At 54.5% G+C, this 19,832-nt stretch overlaps 1 protein-coding gene across 1 annotated transcript in view; it reads right to left on the bottom strand.

The window, feature by feature from the left end:
* Nucleotides 1-19,832, bottom strand: part of LOC134348209 (coagulation factor VII-like) — a 106,944-nt gene that overhangs the window by 24,239 nt on the left and 62,873 nt on the right. The window contains exon 3 of the mRNA XM_063051236.1: nt 3,317-3,341. Within this exon, the coding sequence (XP_062907306.1) occupies nt 3,317-3,341 (25 nt within the window). The remainder of the gene's footprint in view (nt 1-3,316; nt 3,342-19,832) is intronic.

The following is a 19,832-nucleotide window of genomic DNA, read 5'->3' as shown; positions in this document are numbered from 1 at the left end:
CCTCACATATCAAGAATCTATTAACCTCCCCCTTAAATACACTCAATGACCTGGCCTACACAGCTGCCTGTGGCAATGAATTCCACAGATTCACCACCCTCTGGCATCTCTGTTCAACGTGGACATCCTGCTATTCAGAAATTGTGTCCTCATGTCCTACACTCCCCCTCTACAGGAAACATCCTTTCCACATCCACTCTATCTATGCCTTCAGAGATCCCCCCTCATTCTTTTAAATTCCAATGAATACAGGTCCAGAGGCATCAATCCCGGATCATCTTCGTGAACCTCCTTTGAACCCTCTCCCATGTCAGCACACCCTTTCATAGATAAGGGGCCCAAAATACTCCAAGTGAGGCCTCACCAGGGCTTCACAAAGCCTCGTAAAATGAGTGCTAACATTGCATTTGCCTTCCTCACTACCAGCTCAAACTGCAATTCAACCTTTAGGAAATCCTGCACAAGGACTCTCAAGTGCATTCGCATCGATGAGTTTTGAAATTTCGCCCCATCCAGAAAATAGTCTACACTTTTATTCCTTCTACCAAAGTGCATGACCTTACACTTCCCGACACTACATTCCATCGGCCACTTATTAGCCCGTTTTCCTTTGTCTCAGTCCTTCTGCAACCTTCCTGCTTCCCTGCTTCCTTCTATCCTACTCAGACCCCGAGATATTCCCAAACCCAGGTCTTCCAAAGCTTCCAGTGCTGACTAAGGGACATCTGAAAGAGGGCCTTCGGCTACACTCTCCTGCCAGACTCACCTCTTCACTGAAGCCAGGATCACCTTCCTTCTCAGTTTCCTTGTCACAGGACATTTCCAAGCAGCCACTATCAGATCTCTGGCAGCCCACTGCAGCATCAGGGAGGCCACTCAAGCACTGCATTCATGAAGAATGGACGATGGTGTTGAACAGGTAGCCTCTCAGCTGCATTGTCAGCTTCCAGGAGGCTGTCTACTCCTGTGGAAAGCCAGCGACTTCCTTCAATAGCTGGGACTTCTTTTCTCAATGAGAAGGACGTCTGCTCCCACAATATGTGAGCTGTTACGGATTATGAAAAAAGTTTTCTCATGGCAAACTCCATGTTTCCTGGCACATAGTTGACTTTATCTCCCTAAAGGAGTCAGCACTTCTGACTATTTCAACAGGCACTACCTGGGGTACAAAGATTACCCTCTGTGGCTCCACACACCACAATGATGCAGCTAGAGCCATGACACTACCAGAAGTGCAGAGAAAGACGAGAGTTTACTGCCCGCATCAGTCTGAGGATGACATGGGACGGAGAGATCAGATTCTGCAGCCTCATCATTGCCATGTTCAGACACAGTTAGGCAGGAAATGGTGGAAACACTCAGTGGGTCAGGCAGTAAATGATGGAAACACTCAGTGGGCCAGGCAGTAAATGATGGAAACACTCAGTGGGCCAGGCAGGAAATAATGGGACATTCAGTGGGCCAGGGAGTGTGGTGAAGATAGAAAGGGAGTTATTGCTTCAGCTTGATGATTGTTTATGGTAACACAGTGACCACTGCCAGAGCTGCTGCCTCATTGTGCCAGTGAGCCAAACTTGATCTTGATCTTGAGCTCAGACGTTGTCAGTGTGGAGTTTGCTCATCCTCCCTGTGACACTGTTGCTTCCCCTGGGGTGTTCCAGTATTTTTGCACTTCTCAAGCCCTTGCAATTGGGTCACTAGGTTGTCTGGCCACTGTAAATTGCCCTAAATTTGTCGGTGAGTGGTTGAAACCAGGAGAAATTATGGAAATGTGGGTAAAATAAAATAACATTTTTGCACATAGAGAGAACAAAATCCAACATGGAGCTCCTGCAGGATTGAACCTGAGCTTCCTGTTGCCTCTTGCCTGCCCACTCTGACCCCCTGCACCGTTATTCTGAAGCCCAGTACGAGGCTGAGGGTGAACACCTTATCTTCAGTCTGGGCACATTGCACCTGCCTGGACTCTGTACAGAATTCACCACCTTTCCACTGTATCAAACAATTTCTGCTGTCATCATTTTGGCTCCTGTTTTCAATTCTAATTTTACATTCTGGCCTGTTGGACATGTCCTATGGTCTTGCTATTTACAACACATTAACCAACAAAGAAGCTTACTGTCCTGGTAAATGCCACATTAACCCATTTGGTCTCATCCTATCAAAGATATGCCCATTGTTCTACCCATCCCTTCCTCCACCTCCCCTCATGACAACTAACTTGTTTCTTTTTTGCTGACGGCACTACATTGATTGGCCTTATCTCAAACATTAACAAGGTGGCCTATAGGAATGAAGTTATCTCTCTGACTCAGTGGTGTCAAAGAAACAACTTCTTCCTCAATGTTGCGGAAACAAAGGAGCTGGTTGTGGATCACAGGAGGAATGGAGACAGGCTAACCCCTATTGACATCAATGGATCTGGGGTTGAAGTACCTCGGCATCCACATCACTGAGGACCTCACTTGGTCTGTACACATCAGCTGTGTGGTGAAAAGTGCACAACAATGCCTCTTTCACCTCAGATGGTTGAGGAAGTTTGGTATGGGTGTGTAAATCCTAAGAACTTTCTACAGGGGCACAATTGAGAGCATCCTAACTGTCTGCATCACTGGTATGGGAACTGTACCTCCTTTAATCACAGGACTCTGCAGAGAGTGGTGTGGACAGCCCAGCACATCTGTAGTTGTGAACTTCCCACGATTCAGGACATTTACAAGGACGTGTGTAAAAAGGGCCCGTAGGATCATTGGGGGCCCAAACTATCCCAACCACAATCTATTCAAGCTGCTACCATCCCGGAAGTGGTACCGCAGCATAAAAGCCAGGACCAACAGGCTCTGGGACAGCTTCTTCCACCAGGCCACCAAACTGATGAACTCACACTGATCTGAGTGTACTCGATATTACATTGACTGTTCTATTTATTATAAATTATTATAAATTACTGTGATTACACATTGTACATTTAGACGCAGACGTAATGCACGGATTTTTACTCACGCATGTGAATGATGTAAGAAATAAAGTCAATTCAGTTCAATTCTTTCCCAGTTTTGACAGCAAGTGTTAGCTGTTTATCTCCAGAGATGCTGAAGGACTTACTGAGTATTTCCTGTCTTTTCTGTTGATATTGTATAAATGTGTTCCTGATGGTTCACAGAGGCTCAGCAGGCCAAAAGGCCGGTTTCATTGATGCATTACACCACAACAGAGATTTTCGAAAGACCATTCCAAGTTTAGGACAGAAGTGGAGAAATACATTTCACTCTGCTGATAATCACCCAGCAGTTTGTGAAATGTTCTGAAAGCATACCTGTATAGATGACCCAGAACTCCTCCTGGAAAGAAGAGAAGAAATAGTTTGTGTAAATTCCCTTAAAACAACACCAACATGAAGTACAGTCAAAAGATAAAGAGATATTTAAATCAACTCCCAAAAAGTGGAGTTGGGTCGTGGCAGAAGTTACACTGTAAAAATCTATATCAGTAATCAAGCTTGCCCTAAAGTGGCCGTTTCACAAGAGAGGTCTGAGGTGTTGGTTGCTGGTCTACTCAATGTGATGCAATATCATTACAGCTTAAAGATTAAAGTTGTTCTACCCTTGGTCACAGCTGACTGGGCTTTCAAGACCAGGCAAAGCCAGCAACAGGGACTAGAAGCCAATGAAGTCGGTCTTCCTTTCCTCCTTCACCTCTGGGTGGCTGTGCAGTAGTTGAAAGCTCTTGGAAGCAGGGGAGACGAGGCATCAACTATAGAGGGGTCAAGGGGAAACATACAGAAATGGTGACACAGGACGACGGGAGTGGAACAGAGGGTGGGTTCAAGCACACTGGGTGTCGTTGAGTGAAGGGGTTCAGGTGCACTGGGTGAGGGAGAGTGAAGGGGTTCAGGGTCACTGGGTGAGGGAGAGTGAAGGGGTTCAGGTACACTGGGTGTGGGAGAGTGAAGGGGTTCAGGTACACTGGGAGTGGGAGGGTGAAGGGATTCAGGTACACTGGGTGATGGAGAGTGAAGGGATTAAGGTACACTGTGTGAAGGAGGGTGAAGGGGTTCAGATACAATGGGTGAAGGAGGGTGAAGGGGTTCAGATACACTGGGTATCATTGAGTGAAGGGGTTCAGGTGCACTGGGTGAGGGAGAGTGAAGGGGTTCAGGGTCACTATGACACGGAGAGTGAATGGGTTCAGGTACACTGGGTGAGGGAGGGTGAAGGGGTTCAGGTACACTGGGTGAGGGAGGGTGAAGGGGTTCAGGTACACTGGGTGAGGGAGAGTGAAGGGGTCAGATGCACTGGGTAAGGGAGGGTGAAGGGGTTCAGGTACTGTTGGTGAGGGAGATTGAATAGTCATAGTCATATTTTATTGATCCCGAGGGAAATTGGGTAAAGGGGTTTATGTAAACTGGGTGTGGGAGGGTGAAGGGGTTCGGATACACTGGGTGTGGGAGGGTGAGGGGGTTTAGGTACACTAGGTGTTGAAGAGTGAATGGGTTCAGGTACACAGGGTGTTGTTGAGTGAAGGGGTTCAGGTGCACTGGGAGAGGGAGAGTGAAGGTGTTCAGGTACACTGGGTGAGGGAGAGTGAAGGGGTTCAGGTACACTGGGTGAGGGAGGGTGAAGGGGTTCAGGGACACTGGGTGAGGGAGAGTGAAGGGGTTCAGGTACACTGGGTGAGGGAGAGTGAAGGGGTTCAGGTACACTGGGTGAAGGAGAGTGAAGGTGTTCAGGTACACTGGGTGAGGGAGAGTGAAGGGGTTCAGGTACACTGGGTGAGGGAGAGTGAAGGGGTTCAGATACACTGGGTGATGGAGAGTGAATGGGTTCAGGTACACTGGGTGTGTTGGAGAGTGGAGGGGTTCAGGTACACTGGGAGTGGGAGGGTGAAGGGGTTCAGGTACACTGGGAGTGGGAGGGTGAAGGGGTTCAGGTACACTGGGTGAGGGAGAGTGAAGGGGTTCAGGTACACTGGGAGTGGGAGGGTGAAGGGATTCAGGTACACTGGGTGATGGAGAGTGAAGGGGTTCAGGTACACTGGGTGAGGGAGGGTGAAGGGGTTCAGGTACACTGGGTGAAGGAGAGTGAAGGGGTTCAGGTACACTGGGTGTGGGAGAGTGAAGGGGTTCAGGTACACTGGGTGAGGGAGAGTGAAGGGGTTCAGGTACACTGGGTGAGGGAGAGTGAAGGGGTTCAGGTACACTGGGTGAGGGAGGGTGAAGGGGTTCAGGTACACTGGGTGAGGGAGAGTGAAGGGGTTCAGGTACACTGGGTGAGGGAGAGTGAAGGGGTTCAGGTACACTGGGTGAGGGAGGGTGAAGGGGTTCAGGTACACTGGGTGAGGGAGAGTGAAGGGGTTCAGGTACACTGGGTGAGGGAGAGTGAAGGGGTTCAGGTACACTGTGTGAGGGAGAGTGAAGGGGTTCAGGTACACTGGGTGATGGAGAGTGAATGGGTTCAGGTACACTGGGTGTGGGAGAGTGGAGGGGTTCAGGTACACTGGGTGAGGGAGAGTGAAGGGGTTCAGGTACACTGGGAGTGGGAGAGTGAAGGGGTTCAGGTACACTGGGTGATGGAGAGTGAAGGGGTTCAGGTACACTGGGTGAGGGAGAGTGAAGGGGTTCAGGTACACTGGGTGATGGAGAGTGAAGGGGTTCAGGTATACTGGGTGAGGGAGAGTGAAGGGGTTCAGATACACTGGGTGAGGGAGAGTGAAGGGGTTCAGGTACACTGGGTGAGGGAGAGTGAAGGGGTTCAGGTACACTGGGTGTGGGAGAGTGAAGGGGTTCAGGTACACTGGGTGAGGGAGAGTGAAGGGGTTCAGGTACACTGGGTGAGGGAGAGTGAAGGGGTTCAGGTACACTGGGTGAGGGAGAGTGAAGGGGTTCAGATACACTGGGTGAGGGAGAGTGAAGGGGTTCAGATACACTGGGTGAGGGAGAGTGAAGGGGTTCAGGTACACTGGGTGAGGGAGAGTGAAGGGGTTCAGGTACACTGGGTGAGGGAGAGTGAAGGGGTTCAGGTACACTGGGAGAGGGAGAGTGAAGGGGTTCAGGTACACTGGGTGTTGGAGGGTGAGGGGGTTTAGGTACACAAGGTGTTGAAGAGTGAATGGGTTCAGGTGCACTGGGAGAGGGAGAGTGAAGGTGTTCAGGGTCACTGGGTGAGGGAGAGTGAAGGGTTCCGATACATTGGGTGAGGGAGGGTGAAGGGGTTCAGTTGCACTGGGTGAGGGAGGGTGAAGGGGTTCAGGGTCGCTTGGTGAAGGAGAGTGAAGGTGCTTAGGTACACTGTGTGAGGGAGGGTGAAGGGGTTCAGGTACACTGGCTGAGGGTGAGTGAAGGGATTCAGATACACTGGGTGAGGGAGAGTGAAGGGGTTCAGGTACACTGGGTGAGGGAGGGTGAAGGGGTTCAGGTACACTGGGTGAGGGAGAGTGAAGGGGTTCAGGTACACTGGGTGAGGGAGAGTGAAGGGGTTCAGGTACACTGGGTGAGGGAGAGTGAAGGGGTTCAGGTACACTGGGAGTGGGAGGGTGAAGGGGTTCAGGTACACTGGGTGAGGGAGAGTGAAGGGGTTCAGGTACACTGTGCGAGGGAGAGTGAAGGGGTTCAGATACACTGGGTGATGGAGAGTGAATGGGTTCAGGTACACTGGGTGTGGGAGAGTGAAGGGGTTCAGGTACACTGGGTGTGGGAGAGTGAAGGGGTTCAGGTACACTGGGTGAGGGAGAGTGAAGGGGTTCAGGTACACTGGGAGTGGGAGGGTGAAGGGGTTCAGGTACACTGGGTGAGGGAGAGTGAAGGGGTTCAGGTACACTGGGTGAGGGAGAGTGAAGGGGTTCAGGTACACTGGGTGTGGGAGAGTGAAGGGGTTCAGGTACACTGGGTGAGGGAGAGTGAAGGGGTTCAGGTACACTGTGCGAGGGAGAGTGAAGGGGTTCAGGTACACTGGGTGAGGGAGTGTGAATGGGTTCAGGTACACTGTGCGAGGGAGAGTGAAGGGGTTCAGGTACACTGGGTGAGGGAGAGTGAAGGGGTTCAGGTACACTGGGACTGGGAGAGTGAAGGGGTTCAGGTACACTGGGTGAGGGAGAGTGAAGGGGTTCAGGTACACTGGGAGTGGGAGGGTGAAGGGATTCAGGTACACTGGGTGATGGAGAGTGAAGGAGTTCAGGTACACTGGGTGAGGGAGGGTGAAGGGGTTCAGGTACACTGGGTGTGGGAGAGTGAAGGGGTTCAGGTACACTGGGTGTGGGAGAGTGAAGGGGTTCAGGTACACTGGGTGAGGGAGAGTGAAGGGGTTCAGGTACACTGGGTGAGGGAGAGTGAAGGGGTTCAGGTACACTGGGTGAGGGAGAGTGAATGGGTTCAGGTACACTGTGCGAGGGAGAGTGAAGGGGTTCAGGTACACTGGGTGAGGGAGAGTGAAGGGGTTCAGGTACACTGGGACTGTGAGAGTGAAGGGGTTCAGGTACACTGGGTGAGAAGGAGTGAAGGGGTTCAGGTACACTGGGAGTGGGAGGGTGAAGGGGTTCAGGTACACTGGGTGATGGAGAGTGAAGGAGTTCAGGTACACTGGGTGAGGGAGGGTGAAGGGGTTCAGGTACACTGGGTGTGGGAGAGTGAAGGGGTTCAGGTACACTGGGTGTGGGAGAGTAGAGGGGTTCAGATACACTGGGTGAGGGAGGGTGAAGGGGTTCAGGTACACTGGGTGAAGGAGAGTGAATGGGTTCAGGTACACTGGGTGAGGTAGAGTGAATGGGTTCAGGTACACTGGGAGTGGGAGGGTGAAGGGGTTCAGGTACACTGTGTGAGGGAGGGTGAAGGGGTTCAGATACACTGAGTGAGGGAGAGCAAATGGGTTCAGGTACACTGTGTGAGGGAGAGTGAATGGGTTCAGGTACACTGGGTGAGGGAGAGTGAAGGGGTTCAGGTACACTGGGTGTGGGAGAGTGAAGGGGTTCAGGTACACTGGGAGTGGGAGGGTGAAGGGGTTCAGGTACACTGGGTGAGGGAGAGTGAAGGGGTTCAGGTACACTGGGAGTGGGAGGGTGAAGGGGTTCAGGTACACTGGGTGAGGGAGGGTGAAGGGGTTCAGGTACACTGGGTGTGGGAGAGTGAAGGGGTTCAGGTACACTGGGTGAGGGAGAGTGAAGGGGTTCAGGTACACTGTGTGAGGGAGAGTGAAGGGGTTCAGGTACACTGGGTGAGGGAGAGTGAAGGGGTTCAGGTACACTGGGTGAGGGAGAGTGAAGGGGTTCAGGTACACTGGGTGAGGGAGAGTGAAGGGGTTCAGATACACTGGGTGAGGGAGAGTGAATGGGTTCAGGTACACTGGGTGAGGGAGGGTGAAGGGGTTCAGGTACACTGGGTGAGGGAGGGTGAAGGGGTTCAGGTACACTGTGTGAGGGAGAGTGAAGGGGTTCAGGTACACTGGGTGATGGAGAGTGAATGGGTTCAGGTACACTGTGTGAGGGAGAGTGAAGGGGTTCAGGTACACTGGGTGAGGGAGAGTGAAGGGGTTCAGGTACACTGGGTGTGGGAGAGTGAAGGGGTTCAGGTACACTGGGAGTGGGAGGGTGAAGGGGTTCAGGTACACTGGGTGAGGGAGAGTGAAGGGGTTCAGGTACACTGGGAGTGGGAGGGTGAAGGGGTTCAGGTACACTGTGTGAGGGAGGGTGAAGGGGTTCAGGTACACTGGGTGAGGGAGAGTGAATGGGTTCAGGTACACTGGGTGAGGGAGAGTGAAGGGGTTCAGGTACACTGGGTGAGGGAGAGTGAATGGGTTCAGGTACACTGGGTGAGGGAGAGTGAAGGGGTTCAGGTACACTGGGTGAGGGAGAGTGAAGGGGTTCAGGTACACTGGGTGAGAAGGAGTGAAGGGGTTCAGGTACACTGGGAGTGGGAGGGTGAAGGGATTCAGGTACACTGGGTGATGGAGAGTGAAGGAGTTCAGGTACACTGGGTGAGGGAGAGTGAAGGGGTTCAGGTACACTGGGTGATGGAGAGTGAATGGGTTCAGGTACACTGGGTGTGGGAGAGTGGAGGGGTTCAGGTACACTGGGTGAGGGAGAGTGAAGGGGTTCAGGTACACTGGGTGAGGGAGAGTGAAGGGGTTCAGGTAAACTGTGTGAGGGAGAGTGAAGGGGTTCAGTTACACTGGGTGAAGGAGAGTGAATGGGTTCAGTTACACTGGGCGAGGTAGAGTGAGGGGTTCGGATACACTGGGTGAGGGAGAGTGAATGGGTTCAGGTACACTGGGTGAGGGAGGGTGAAGCGGTTCAGTGTCACTAGGTGAGGGAGGGTGAAGGGGTTCAGGGTCACCAGGTGAGGGAGAGTGAAGGGGTCAGGTGCATTGGGTGAGGGAGGGTGAAGGGGTTCAGGTACACTAGGTGAGGGAGGGTGAAGGGGTTCAGGTACACAGGGTGAGGGAGAGTGAAGGGGTTCAGGTACACTGGGTGAGGGAGGGTGAAGGGGTTCAGGTACACTGTGTGAGGGAGAGTGAAGGGGTTCAGATACACTGGGTGATGGAGAGTGAATGGGTTCAGGTACACTGGGTGTGGGAGAGTGGAGGGGTTCAGGTACACTGGGTGAGGGAGAGTGAAGGGGTTCAGGTACACTGGGAGTGGGAGGGTGAAGGGGTTCAGGTACACTGGGTGATGGAGAGTGAAGGGATTCAGGTACACTGGGTGAGGAAAAGTGATAGGGTTCGGAGACACTGGGTGATGGAGAGTGAAGGGGTTCAGATACACTGGGTGAGGGAGAATGAAGGGGTTCAGATACACTGGGTGAGGGAGAGTGAAGGGGCTCAGATACACTGGGTGAGGAAAAGTGCTGGGGTTCGGAGACACTGGGTGTGGGAGAATGAAGGGGTTCAGGTACACTGGGTGAGGGAGGGTGAAGGGGTTCAGATACACTGGGTGAGGGAGAATGAAGGGGTTCAGATACACTGGGTGAGGGAGAGTGAAGGGGTTCAGATACACAGGGTGAGGGAGAATGAAGGGGTTCAGATACACTGGGTGAGGGAGAGTGAAGGGGTTCAGATACACTGGGTGAGGGAGAATGAAGGGGTCCAGATACACTGGGTTAGGGCGAGTGAAAGGGTTCAGGTACACTGGGAGAGGGAGGGTGAAGGGGTTCGGATACACTGGGTGTTGGAGGGTGAGGGGGTTTAGGTACACAAGGTGTTGAAGAGTGAATGGGTTCAGGTGCACTGGGAGAGGGAGAGTGAAGGTGTTCAGGGTCACTGGGTGAGGGAGAGTGAAGGGTTCCGATACATTGGGTGAGGGAGGGTGAAGGGGTTCAGTTGCACTGGGTGAGGGAGGGTGAAGGGGTTCAGGGTCGCTTGGTGAAGGAGAGTGAAGGTGCTTAGGTACACTGTGTGAGGGAGGGTGAAGGGGTTCAGGTACACTGGCTGAGGGTGAGTGAAGGGATTCAGATACACTGGGTGAGGGAGAGTGAAGGGGTTCAGGTACACTGGGTGAGGGAGGGTGAAGGGGTTCAGGTACACTGGGTGAGGGAGAGTGAAGGGGTTCAGGTACACTGGGTGAGGGAGAGTGAAGGGGTTCAGGTACACTGGGTGAGGGAGAGTGAATGGGTTCAGATACACTGGGAGTGGGAGGGTGAAGGGGTTCAGGTACACTGGGTGAGGGAGGGTGAAGGGGTTCAGGTACACTGTGCGAGGGAGAGTGAAGGGGTTCAGATACACTGGGTGATGGAGAGTGAATGGGTTCAGGTACACTGGGTGTGGGAGAGTGAAGGGGTTCAGGTACACTGGGTGAGGGAGGGTGAAGGGGTTCAGGTACACTGGGTGAGGGAGAGTGAAGGGGTTCAGGTACACTGGGAGTGGGAGGGTGAAGGGGTTCAGGTACACTGGGTGAGGGAGAGTGAAGGGGTTCAGGTACACTGGGTGAGGGAGAGTGAAGGGGTTCAGGTACACTGGGTGTGGGAGAGTGAAGGGGTTCAGGTACACTGGGTGAGGGAGGGTGAAGGGGTTCAGGTACACTGGGTGAGGGAGAGTGAAGGGGTTCAGGTACACTGGGTGAGGGAGTGTGAAGGGGTTCAGGTACACTGGGTGAGGGAGAGTGAAGGGGTTCAGGTACACTGGGTGAGGGAGAGTGAAGGGGTTCAGGTACACTGGGACTATGAGAGTGAAGGGGTTCAGGTACACTGGGTGAGAAGGAGTGAAGGGGTTCAGGTACACTGGGAGTGGGAGGGTGAAGGGATTCAGGTACACTGGGTGATGGAGAGTGAAGGAGTTCAGGTACACTGGGTGAGGGAGGGTGAAGGGGTTCAGGTACACTGGGTGTGGGAGAGTGAGGGGGTTCAGGTACACTGGGTGTGGGAGAGTGGAGGGGTTCAGATACACTGGGTGAGGGAGGGTGAGGGGTTCAGGTACACTGGGCGAAGGAGAGCGAAGAGGTTCGGATACACTGGGTGAGGGAGTGTGAATGGGTTCAGGTACACTGTGCGAGGGAGAGTGAAGGGGTTCAGGTACACTGGGTGAGGGAGAGTGAAGGGGTTCAGGTACACTGGGTGTGGGAGAGTGAAGGGGTTCAGGTACACTGGGTGAGGGAGAGTGAAGGGGTTCAGGTACACTGGGAGTGGGAGGGTGAAGGGGTTCAGGTACACTGGGTGATGGAGAGTGAAGGGGTTCAGGTACACTGGGTGAGGGAGAGTGAAGGGGTTCAGGTACACTGGGTGTGGGAGAGTGAAGGGGTTCAGGTACACTGGGTGTGGGAGAGTGAAGGGGTTCAGGTACACTGGGTGAGGGAGGGTGAAGGGGTTCAGGTACACTGGGTGAAGGAGAGTGAATGGGTTCAGGTACACTGGGTGAGGGAGAGTGAAGGGGTTCAGGTACACTGGGTGTGGGAGAGTGAAGGGGTTCAGGTACACTGGGTGAGGGAGAGTGAAGGGGTTCAGGTACACTGGGTGAGGGAGAGTGAATGGGTTCAGGTACACTGTGTGAAGGAGAGTGAATGGGTTCAGGTACACTGGGAGAGGGAGAGTGAAGGTGTTCAGGTACACTGGGTGTGGGAGAGTGGAGGGGTTCAGGTACACTGGGTGAGGGAGAGTGAAGGGGTTCAGGTACACTGGGTGAGGGAGAGTGAAGGGGTTCAGGTACACTGGGAGTGGGAGGGTGAAGGGGTTCAGGTACACTGGGTGAGGGAGGGTGAAGGGGTTCAGGTACACTGGGTGTGGGAGAGTGAAGGGGTTCAGGTACACTGGGTGAGGGAGAGTGAAGGGGTTCAGGTACACTGGGTGAGGGAGAGTGAATGGGTTCAGGTACACTGGGTGAGGGAGAGTGAAGGGGTTCAGGTACACTGGGTGAAGGAGAGTGAATGGGTTCAGGTACACTGGGTGAGGGAGAGTGAAGGGGTTCAGGTACACTGGGTGAGGGAGAGTGAATGGGTTCAGGTACACTGGGTGAGGGAGGGTGAAGGGGTTCAGGTACACTGGGTGAGGGAGGGTGAAGGGGTTCAGGTACACTGGGTGAGGGAGAGTGAAGGGGTTCAGGTACACTGGGTGATGGAGAGTGAATGGGTTCAGGTACACTGGGTGAGGGAGAGTGAAGGGGTTCAGGTACACTGGGTGTGAGAGAGTGAAGGGGTTCAGGTACACTGGGAGTGGGAGGGTGAAGGGTTTCAGGTACACTGGGTGAGGGAGAGTGAAGGGGTTCAGGTACACTGGGAGTGGGAGGGTGAAGGGGTTCAGGTACACTGTGTGAGGGAGGGTGAAGGGGTTCAGATACACTGGGTGAGGGAGAGTGAAGGGGTTCAGGTACACTGGGTGAGGGAGAGTGAAGGGGTTCAGGTACACTGGGTGAGGGAGAGTGAAGGGGTTCAGGTACACTGGGTGAGGGAGAGTGAAGGGGTTCAGGTACACTGTGCGAGGGAGTGTGAAGTGGTTCAGGTACACAGGGTGAGAAGGAGTGAAGGGGATCAGGTACACTGGGAGTGGGAGGGAGAAGGGATTCAGGTACACTGGGTGATGGAGAGTGAAGGAGTTCAGGTACACTGGGTGAGGGAGGGTGAAGGGGTTCAGGTACACTGGGTGTGGGAGAGTGAAGGGGTTCAGGTACACTGGGTGTGGGAGAGTGAAGGGGTTCAGGTACACTGGGTGAGGGAGGGTGAAGGGGTTCAGGTACACTGGGTGATGGAGAGTGAAGGGGTTCAGGTACACTGGGTGATGGAGAGTGAATGGGTTCAGGTACACTGGGTGTGGGAGAGTGGAGGGGTTCAGGTACACTGGGTGAGGGAGAGTGAAGGGGTTCAGGATACACTGGGTGAGGGAGGGTGAAGGGGTTCAGGTACACTGGGTGAGGGAGAGTGAATGGGTTCAGGTACACTGGGTGAAGGAGAGTGAATGGGTTCAGTTACACTGGGCGAGGTAGAGTGAGGGGTTCGGATACACTGGGTGAGGGAGAGTGAATGGGTTCAGGTACACTGGGAGTGGGAGGGTGAAGGGGTTCAGGTACACTGGGTGAGGGAGGGTGAAGGGGTTCAGGTACACTGGGTGAGGGAGAGTGAAGGGGTTCAGGTACACTGGGTGATGGAGAGTGAATGGGTTCAGGTACACTGGGTGAGGGAGAGTGAAGGGGTTCAGGTACACTGGGTGAGGGAGAGTGAAGGGGTTCAGGTACACTGGGTGTGGGAGAGTGGAGGGCTTCAGGTACACTGGGTGAGGGAGTGTGAAGGGGTTCAGGTACACTGGGAGTGGGAGTGTGAAGGTGTTCAGGTACACTGGGTGAGGGAGAGTGAAGGGGTTCAGGTACACTGGGTGAGGGAGAGTGAAGGGGTTCAGGTACACTGTGTGAGGGAGAGTGAAGGGGTTCAGGTACACTGGGTGATGGAGAGTGAATGGGTTCAGGTACACTGGGTGTGGGAGAGTGAAGGGGTTCAGGTACACTGGGTGAGGGAGAGTGAAGGGGTTCAGGTACACTGGGAGTGGGAGGGTGAAGGGGTTCAGGTACACTGGGTGAGGGAGAGTGAAGGGGTTCAGGTACACTGTGTGAGGGAGAGTGGAGGGCTTCAGGTACACTGGGTGAGGGAGTGTGAAGGGGTTCAGGTACACTGGGAGTGGGAGGGTGAAGGGGTTCAGGTACACTGGGTGAGGGAGAGTGAAGGGGTTCAGGTACACTGGGTGAGGGAGAGTGAATGGGTTCAGGTACACTGTGCGAGGGAGAGTGAAGGGGTTCAGGTACACTGGGAGAGGGAGCGTGAAGGGTTTCAGGTACACTGGGTGAGGGAGAGTGAAGGGGTTCAGGTACACTGGGTGAGGGAGAGTGAAGGGGTTCAGGTACACTGGGTGTGGGAGAGTGAAGGGGTTCAGGTACACTGGGTGAGGGAGAGTGAAGGGGTTCAGGTACACTGGGTGAGGGAGAGTGAAGGGGTTCAGGTACACTGGGTGAGGGAGAGTGAATGGGTTCAGGTACACTGGGAGTGGGAGGGTGAAGGGGTTCAGGTACACTGGGTGAGGGAGAGTGAAGGGGTTCAGGTACACTGGGTGAGGGAGAGTGAAGGGGTTCAGGTACACTGGGTGTGGGAGAGTGGAGGGGTTCAGGTACACTGGGTGAGGGAGAGTGAAGGGGTTCAGGTACACTGTGCGAGGGAGAGTGAAGGGGTTCAGATACACTGGGTGATGGAGAGTGAATGGATTCAGGTACACTGGGTGTGGGAGAGTGGAGGGGTTCAGGTACACTGGGTGATGGAGAGTGAAGGGGTTCAGGTACACTGGGAGTGGGAGGGTGAAGGGGTTCAGGTACACTGGGTGAGGGAGAGTGAAGGGGTTCAGGTACACTGGGTGAGGGAGAGTGAAGGGGTTCAGGTACACTGGGTGAGGGAGAGTGAAGGGGTTCAGGTACACTGGGAGGGAGAGTGAAGGGGTTCAGATACACTGGGTGATGGAGAGTGAATGGGTTCAGGTACACTGGGTGTGAGAGAGTGAAGGGGTTCAGGTACACTGGGAGTGGGAGGGTGAAGGGGTTCAGGTACACTGGGTGAGGGAGAGTGAAGGGGTTCAGGTACACTGGGTGAGGGAGAGTGAAGGGGTTCAGGTACACTGGGTGAGGGAGAGTGAAGGGGTTCAGGTACACTGGGTGAGGGAGAGTGGAGGGGTTCAGGTACACTGGGTTAGGGAGAGTGACGGATTTCAGATACACTGGCTGATGGAGATTGAATGGATTCAGGTACACTGGGTGTGGGAGAGTGGAGGGGTTCAGGTACACTGGGAGTGGGAGGGTGAAGGGGTTCAGGTACACTGGGTGAGGGAGAGTGAAGGGGTTCAGGTACACTGTGTGAGGGAGAGTGAAGGGGTTCAGGTACACTGGGTGAGGGAGAGTGAAGGGGTTCAGGTACACTGGGTGTGGGAGAGTGAAGGGGTTCAGGTACACTGGGTGAGGGAGAGTGAAGGGGTTCAGGTACACTGGGTGAGGGAGAGTGAAGGGGTTCAGGTACACTGGGTGAGGGAGAGTGAAGGGGTTCAGGTACACTGGGTGAGGGAGTGTGAAGGGGTTCAGGTACACTGGGAGAGGGAGAGTGAAGGGGTTCGGGTACACTGGGTGAGGGAGAGTGAAGGGGTTCAGGTACACTGGGTGAGGGAGAGTGAAGGGGTTCAGGTACACTGGGTGAGGGAGAGTGAATGCTTTCAGGTACACTGGGAGTGGGAGGGTGAAGGGGTTCAGGTACACTGTGTGAGGGAGAGTGAAGGGGTTCAGGTACACTGGGTGAGGGAGGGTGAAGGGGTTCAGGTACACTGGGTGATGGAGAGTGAATGGGTTCAGGTACACTGTGTGAGGGAGAGTGAAGGGGTTCAGGTACACTGGGAGAGGGAGAGTGAAGGGGTTCAGGTACACTGGGTGAGGGAGAGTGAAGGGGTTCAGGTACACTGGGTGAGGGAGAGTGAAGGGGTTCAGGTACACTGGGTGAGGGAGAGTGAAGGGGTTCAGGTACACTGGGAGTGGGAGGGTGAAGGGGTTCAGGTACACTGGGTGAGGGAGAGTGAAGGGGTTCAGGTACACTGGGTGAGGGAGAGTGAAGGGGTTCAGGTACACTGTGCGAGGGAGAGTGAAGGGGTTCAGGTACACTGGGTGATGGAGAGGTAATGAGTTCAGGTACACTGGGTGTGGGAGAATGGAGGGGTTCAGGTACACTGGGTGAGGGAGAGTGAAGGGGTTCAGGTTCACTGGGAGTGGGAGGGTGAAGGGGTTCAGGTACACTGTGTGAGGGAGGGTGAAGGGGTTCAGGTACACTGGGTGAGGGAGAGTGAAGGTGTTCAGGTACACTGTGCGAGAGAGAGTGAAGGGGTTCAGGTACACTGGGTGATGGAGAGTGAATGGGTTCAGGTACACTGGAACCGGGAGAGTGAAGGGGTTCAGGTACACTGGGTGAGGGAGAGTGAAGGGGTTCAGGTACACTGGGTGAGGGAGAGTGAAGGGGTTCAGGTACACTGGGTGAGGGAGAGTGAATGGGTTCAGGTACACTGGGAGTGGGAGGGTGAAGGGGTTCAGGTACACTGTGTGAGGGAGGGTGAAGGGGTTCAGGTACACTGGGTGAGGGAGAGTGAATGGGTTCAGGTACACTGGGTGTGGGAGAGTGGAGGGGTTCAGGTACACTGGGTGAGGGAGAGTGAAGGGATTCAGGTACACTGTGCGAGGGAGAGTGAAGGGGTTCAGATACACTGGGTGATGGAGAGTGAATGGGTTCAGGTACACTGGGTGTGGGAGAGTGAATGGGTTCAGGTACACTGGGTGAGGGAGAGTGAAGGGGTTCAGGTACACTGGGAGTGGGAGGGTGAAGGGTTTCAGGTACACTGGGTGAGGGAGAGTGAAGGGGTTCAGGTACACTGGGAGAGGGAGGGTGAAGGGGTTCAGGTACACTGGGTGAGGGAGGGTGAAGGGGTTCAGGCACACAGCGTGAGGGAGAGTGAATGGGTTCAGGTACACTGTGCGAGGGAGAGTGAAGGGGTTCAGGTACACTGGGTGAGGGAGAGTGGAGGGGTTCAGGTACACTGGGTTAGGGAGAGTGACGGATTTCAGATACACTGGCTGATGGAGATTGAATGGATTCAGGTACACTGGGTGTGGGAGAGTGGAGGGGTTCAGGTACACTGGGTGATGGAGAGTGATGGGGTTCAGGTACACTGTGTGAGGGAGAGTGAAGGGGTTCAGGTACACTGGGTGAGGGAGAGTGAAGGGGTTCAGGTACACTGGGTGAGGGAGAGTGAAGGGGTTCAGGTACACTGGGTGAGGGAGAGTGAAGGGGTTCAGGTACACTGGGTGAGGGAGAGTGAAGGGGTTCAGGTACACTGGGTGAGGGAGAGTGAAGGGGTTCAGGTACACTGGGTGAGGGAGTGTGAAGGGGTTCAGGTACACTGGGAGTGGGAGTGTGAAGGGGTTTAGGTACACTGGGAGCCAGAGAATGAAGGGGTTCAGTTACTCTGTGTGAGTGAAGGTGAAGGGTTTCACGTACACTGGGAGTGGGAGAGTGAAGGGGTTCGGATACACTGTGCGAGGGAGAGTGAAGGGGTTCAGGTACACTGGGTGATGGAGAGTGAATGGGTTCAGGTACACTGGGTGTGGGAGAGTGGAGGGGTTCAGGTACACTGGGTGAGGGAGAGTGAAGGTGTTCAGGTGCACTGTGCGAGGGAGAGTGAAGGGGTTCAGGTACACTGGGTGAGGGAGAGTGAAGGGGTTCAGGTACACTGGGTGTGGGAGAGTGAAGGGGTTCAGGTACACTGTGCGAGGGAGAGTGAAGGGGTTCAGGTACACTGGGTGATGGAGAGTGAATGGGTTCAGGTACACTGGGTGTGGGAGAGTGGAGGGGTTCAGGTACACTGGGTGTGGGAGAGGGGAGGGGTTCAGGTACACTGTGCGAGGGAGAGTGAAGGGGTTCAGGTACACTGGGTGAGGGAGAGTGAATGGGTTCAGGTACACTGGGTGTGGGAGAGTGAAGGGGTTCAGGTACACTGGGTGTGGGAGAGTGAAGGGGTTCAGGTACACTGGGTGAGGGAGAGTGAAGGGGTTCAGGTACACGGGGTGAGGGAGGGTGAAGAGGTTCAGGTGCACTGGGAGCCAGAGAGTGAAGGGGTTCAGGTACACTGGGTGTTGTTGAGTGAAGGCGTTCAGGTGCACTGGGAGAGGGAGAGTGAACGGGTTCAGGGTCACTGGGAGAGGGAGAGTGAAGGGTTCAGATACACTGGGTGAGGGAGGGTGAAGGGGTTCAGGGTCACTGAGTGAGGGAGGGTGAAGGGCTTCAGGTACACTGGTTGTGGGAGAGTGAAGGGGTTGAGATACACTGGGTGTGGGAGAGTGAAGGGGTTCAGGTACACTGGTTGTGGGAGAGTGAAGGGGTTCAGATACACGGGGTGAGGGAGGGTGAAGGGGTTCAGGTGTACTGGGAGCCAGGGTGTTAAGGGGTTCAGGTACACTGGGTGATGGAGAGTGAATGGGTTCAGGTACACTGGGTGTGGGAGAGTGAAGGGGTTCAGGTACACTGGGTGAGGGAGAGTGAAGGGGTTCAGGTACACTGTGTGAGGGAGAGTGAAGGGGTTCAGGTACACTGGGTGATGGAGCGGGAATGGGTTCAGGTACACTGGGTGTGGGAGAGTGGAGGGGTTCAGGTACACTGTGTGAGGGAGGGTGAAGGGGTTCAGGTACACTGGGAGTGGGAGGGTGAAGGGGTTCAGGTACACTGGGTGAGGGAGAGTGAAGGGATTCAGATACACTACGTGAGGGAGAGTGAAGGGGTTCAGGTACACTGTGTGAGGGAGTGTGAAGGGGTTCAGCTACACTGGGTGATGGAGAGGTAATGGATTCAGGTACACTGGGAGTGGGAGGGTGAAGGGATTCAGGTACACTGGGTGATGGAGAGTGAAGGAGTTCAGGTACACTGGGTGAGGAAGGGTGAAGGGGTTCAGTTACACTGGGTGTGGGAGAGTGAAGGGGTTCAGGTACACTGGGTGTGGGAGAGTGAAGGGGTTCAGGTACACTGGATGTGGGAGAGTGAAGGCGTTCAGATACCCAGGGTGAGGGAGGGTGAAGGGGTTCAGGTACACTGGGTGATGGAGAGTGAATGGGTTCAGGTACACTGCATGTGGGAGAGCGAAGGGGTTCAGGTACACTGGGTGATGGAGAGTGAAGGGGTTCAGGTACACTGGGTGTGGGAGAGTGAAGGGGTTCAGGTACACTGGGTGAGGGAGAGTGAAGGGATTCAGGTACACTGGGTGATGGAGAGTGAAGGAGTTCAGGTACACTGGGTGAGGGAGGGTCAAGGGGTTCAGGTACTCTGGGTGTGGAAGAGTGAAGGGGTTCAGGTACACTGGGTGTGGGAGAGTGAAGGGGTTCAGGTACACTGGGAGTAGGAGGGTGAATGGGTTCAGGTACACTGGGTAAGGAAGAGTGAAGGGGTTCAGGTACACTGCGAGTGGGAGGGTGAAGGGATTCAGGTACACTGGGTGATGGAGAGTGAAGGGGTTCAGGTACACTGGGTGAGGGAGGGTGAAGGGGTTCAGGTACACTGGGTGAAGGGGAGTGAATGGGTTCAGGTACACTGTGTGAGGGAGAGTGTAGGAGTTCAGGTACACTGGGAGTGGGAGAGTGAATGGGTTCAGGTACACTGGGTGTGGGAGAGTGGAGGGGTTCAGGTACACTGGGTGAGGGAGAGTGAAGGGGTTCAGGTACACTGGGAGTGGGAGGGTGAAGGGATTCAGGTCGACTGGGTGATGGAGAGTGAAGGAGTTCAGGTACACTGGGTGTGGGAGAGTGAAGTGGTTCAGGTACACTGGATGTGGGAGAGTGAAGGGTTTCAGATACACGGGGTGAGGGAGGGTGAAGGGG

Source organism: Mobula hypostoma, chromosome 6 (assembly GCF_963921235.1).
Source record: "Mobula hypostoma chromosome 6, sMobHyp1.1, whole genome shotgun sequence".
Taxonomy (NCBI): domain Eukaryota; kingdom Metazoa; phylum Chordata; class Chondrichthyes; order Myliobatiformes; family Myliobatidae; genus Mobula; species Mobula hypostoma.
This window is presented reverse-complemented; position numbering and strand designations above follow the sequence as displayed.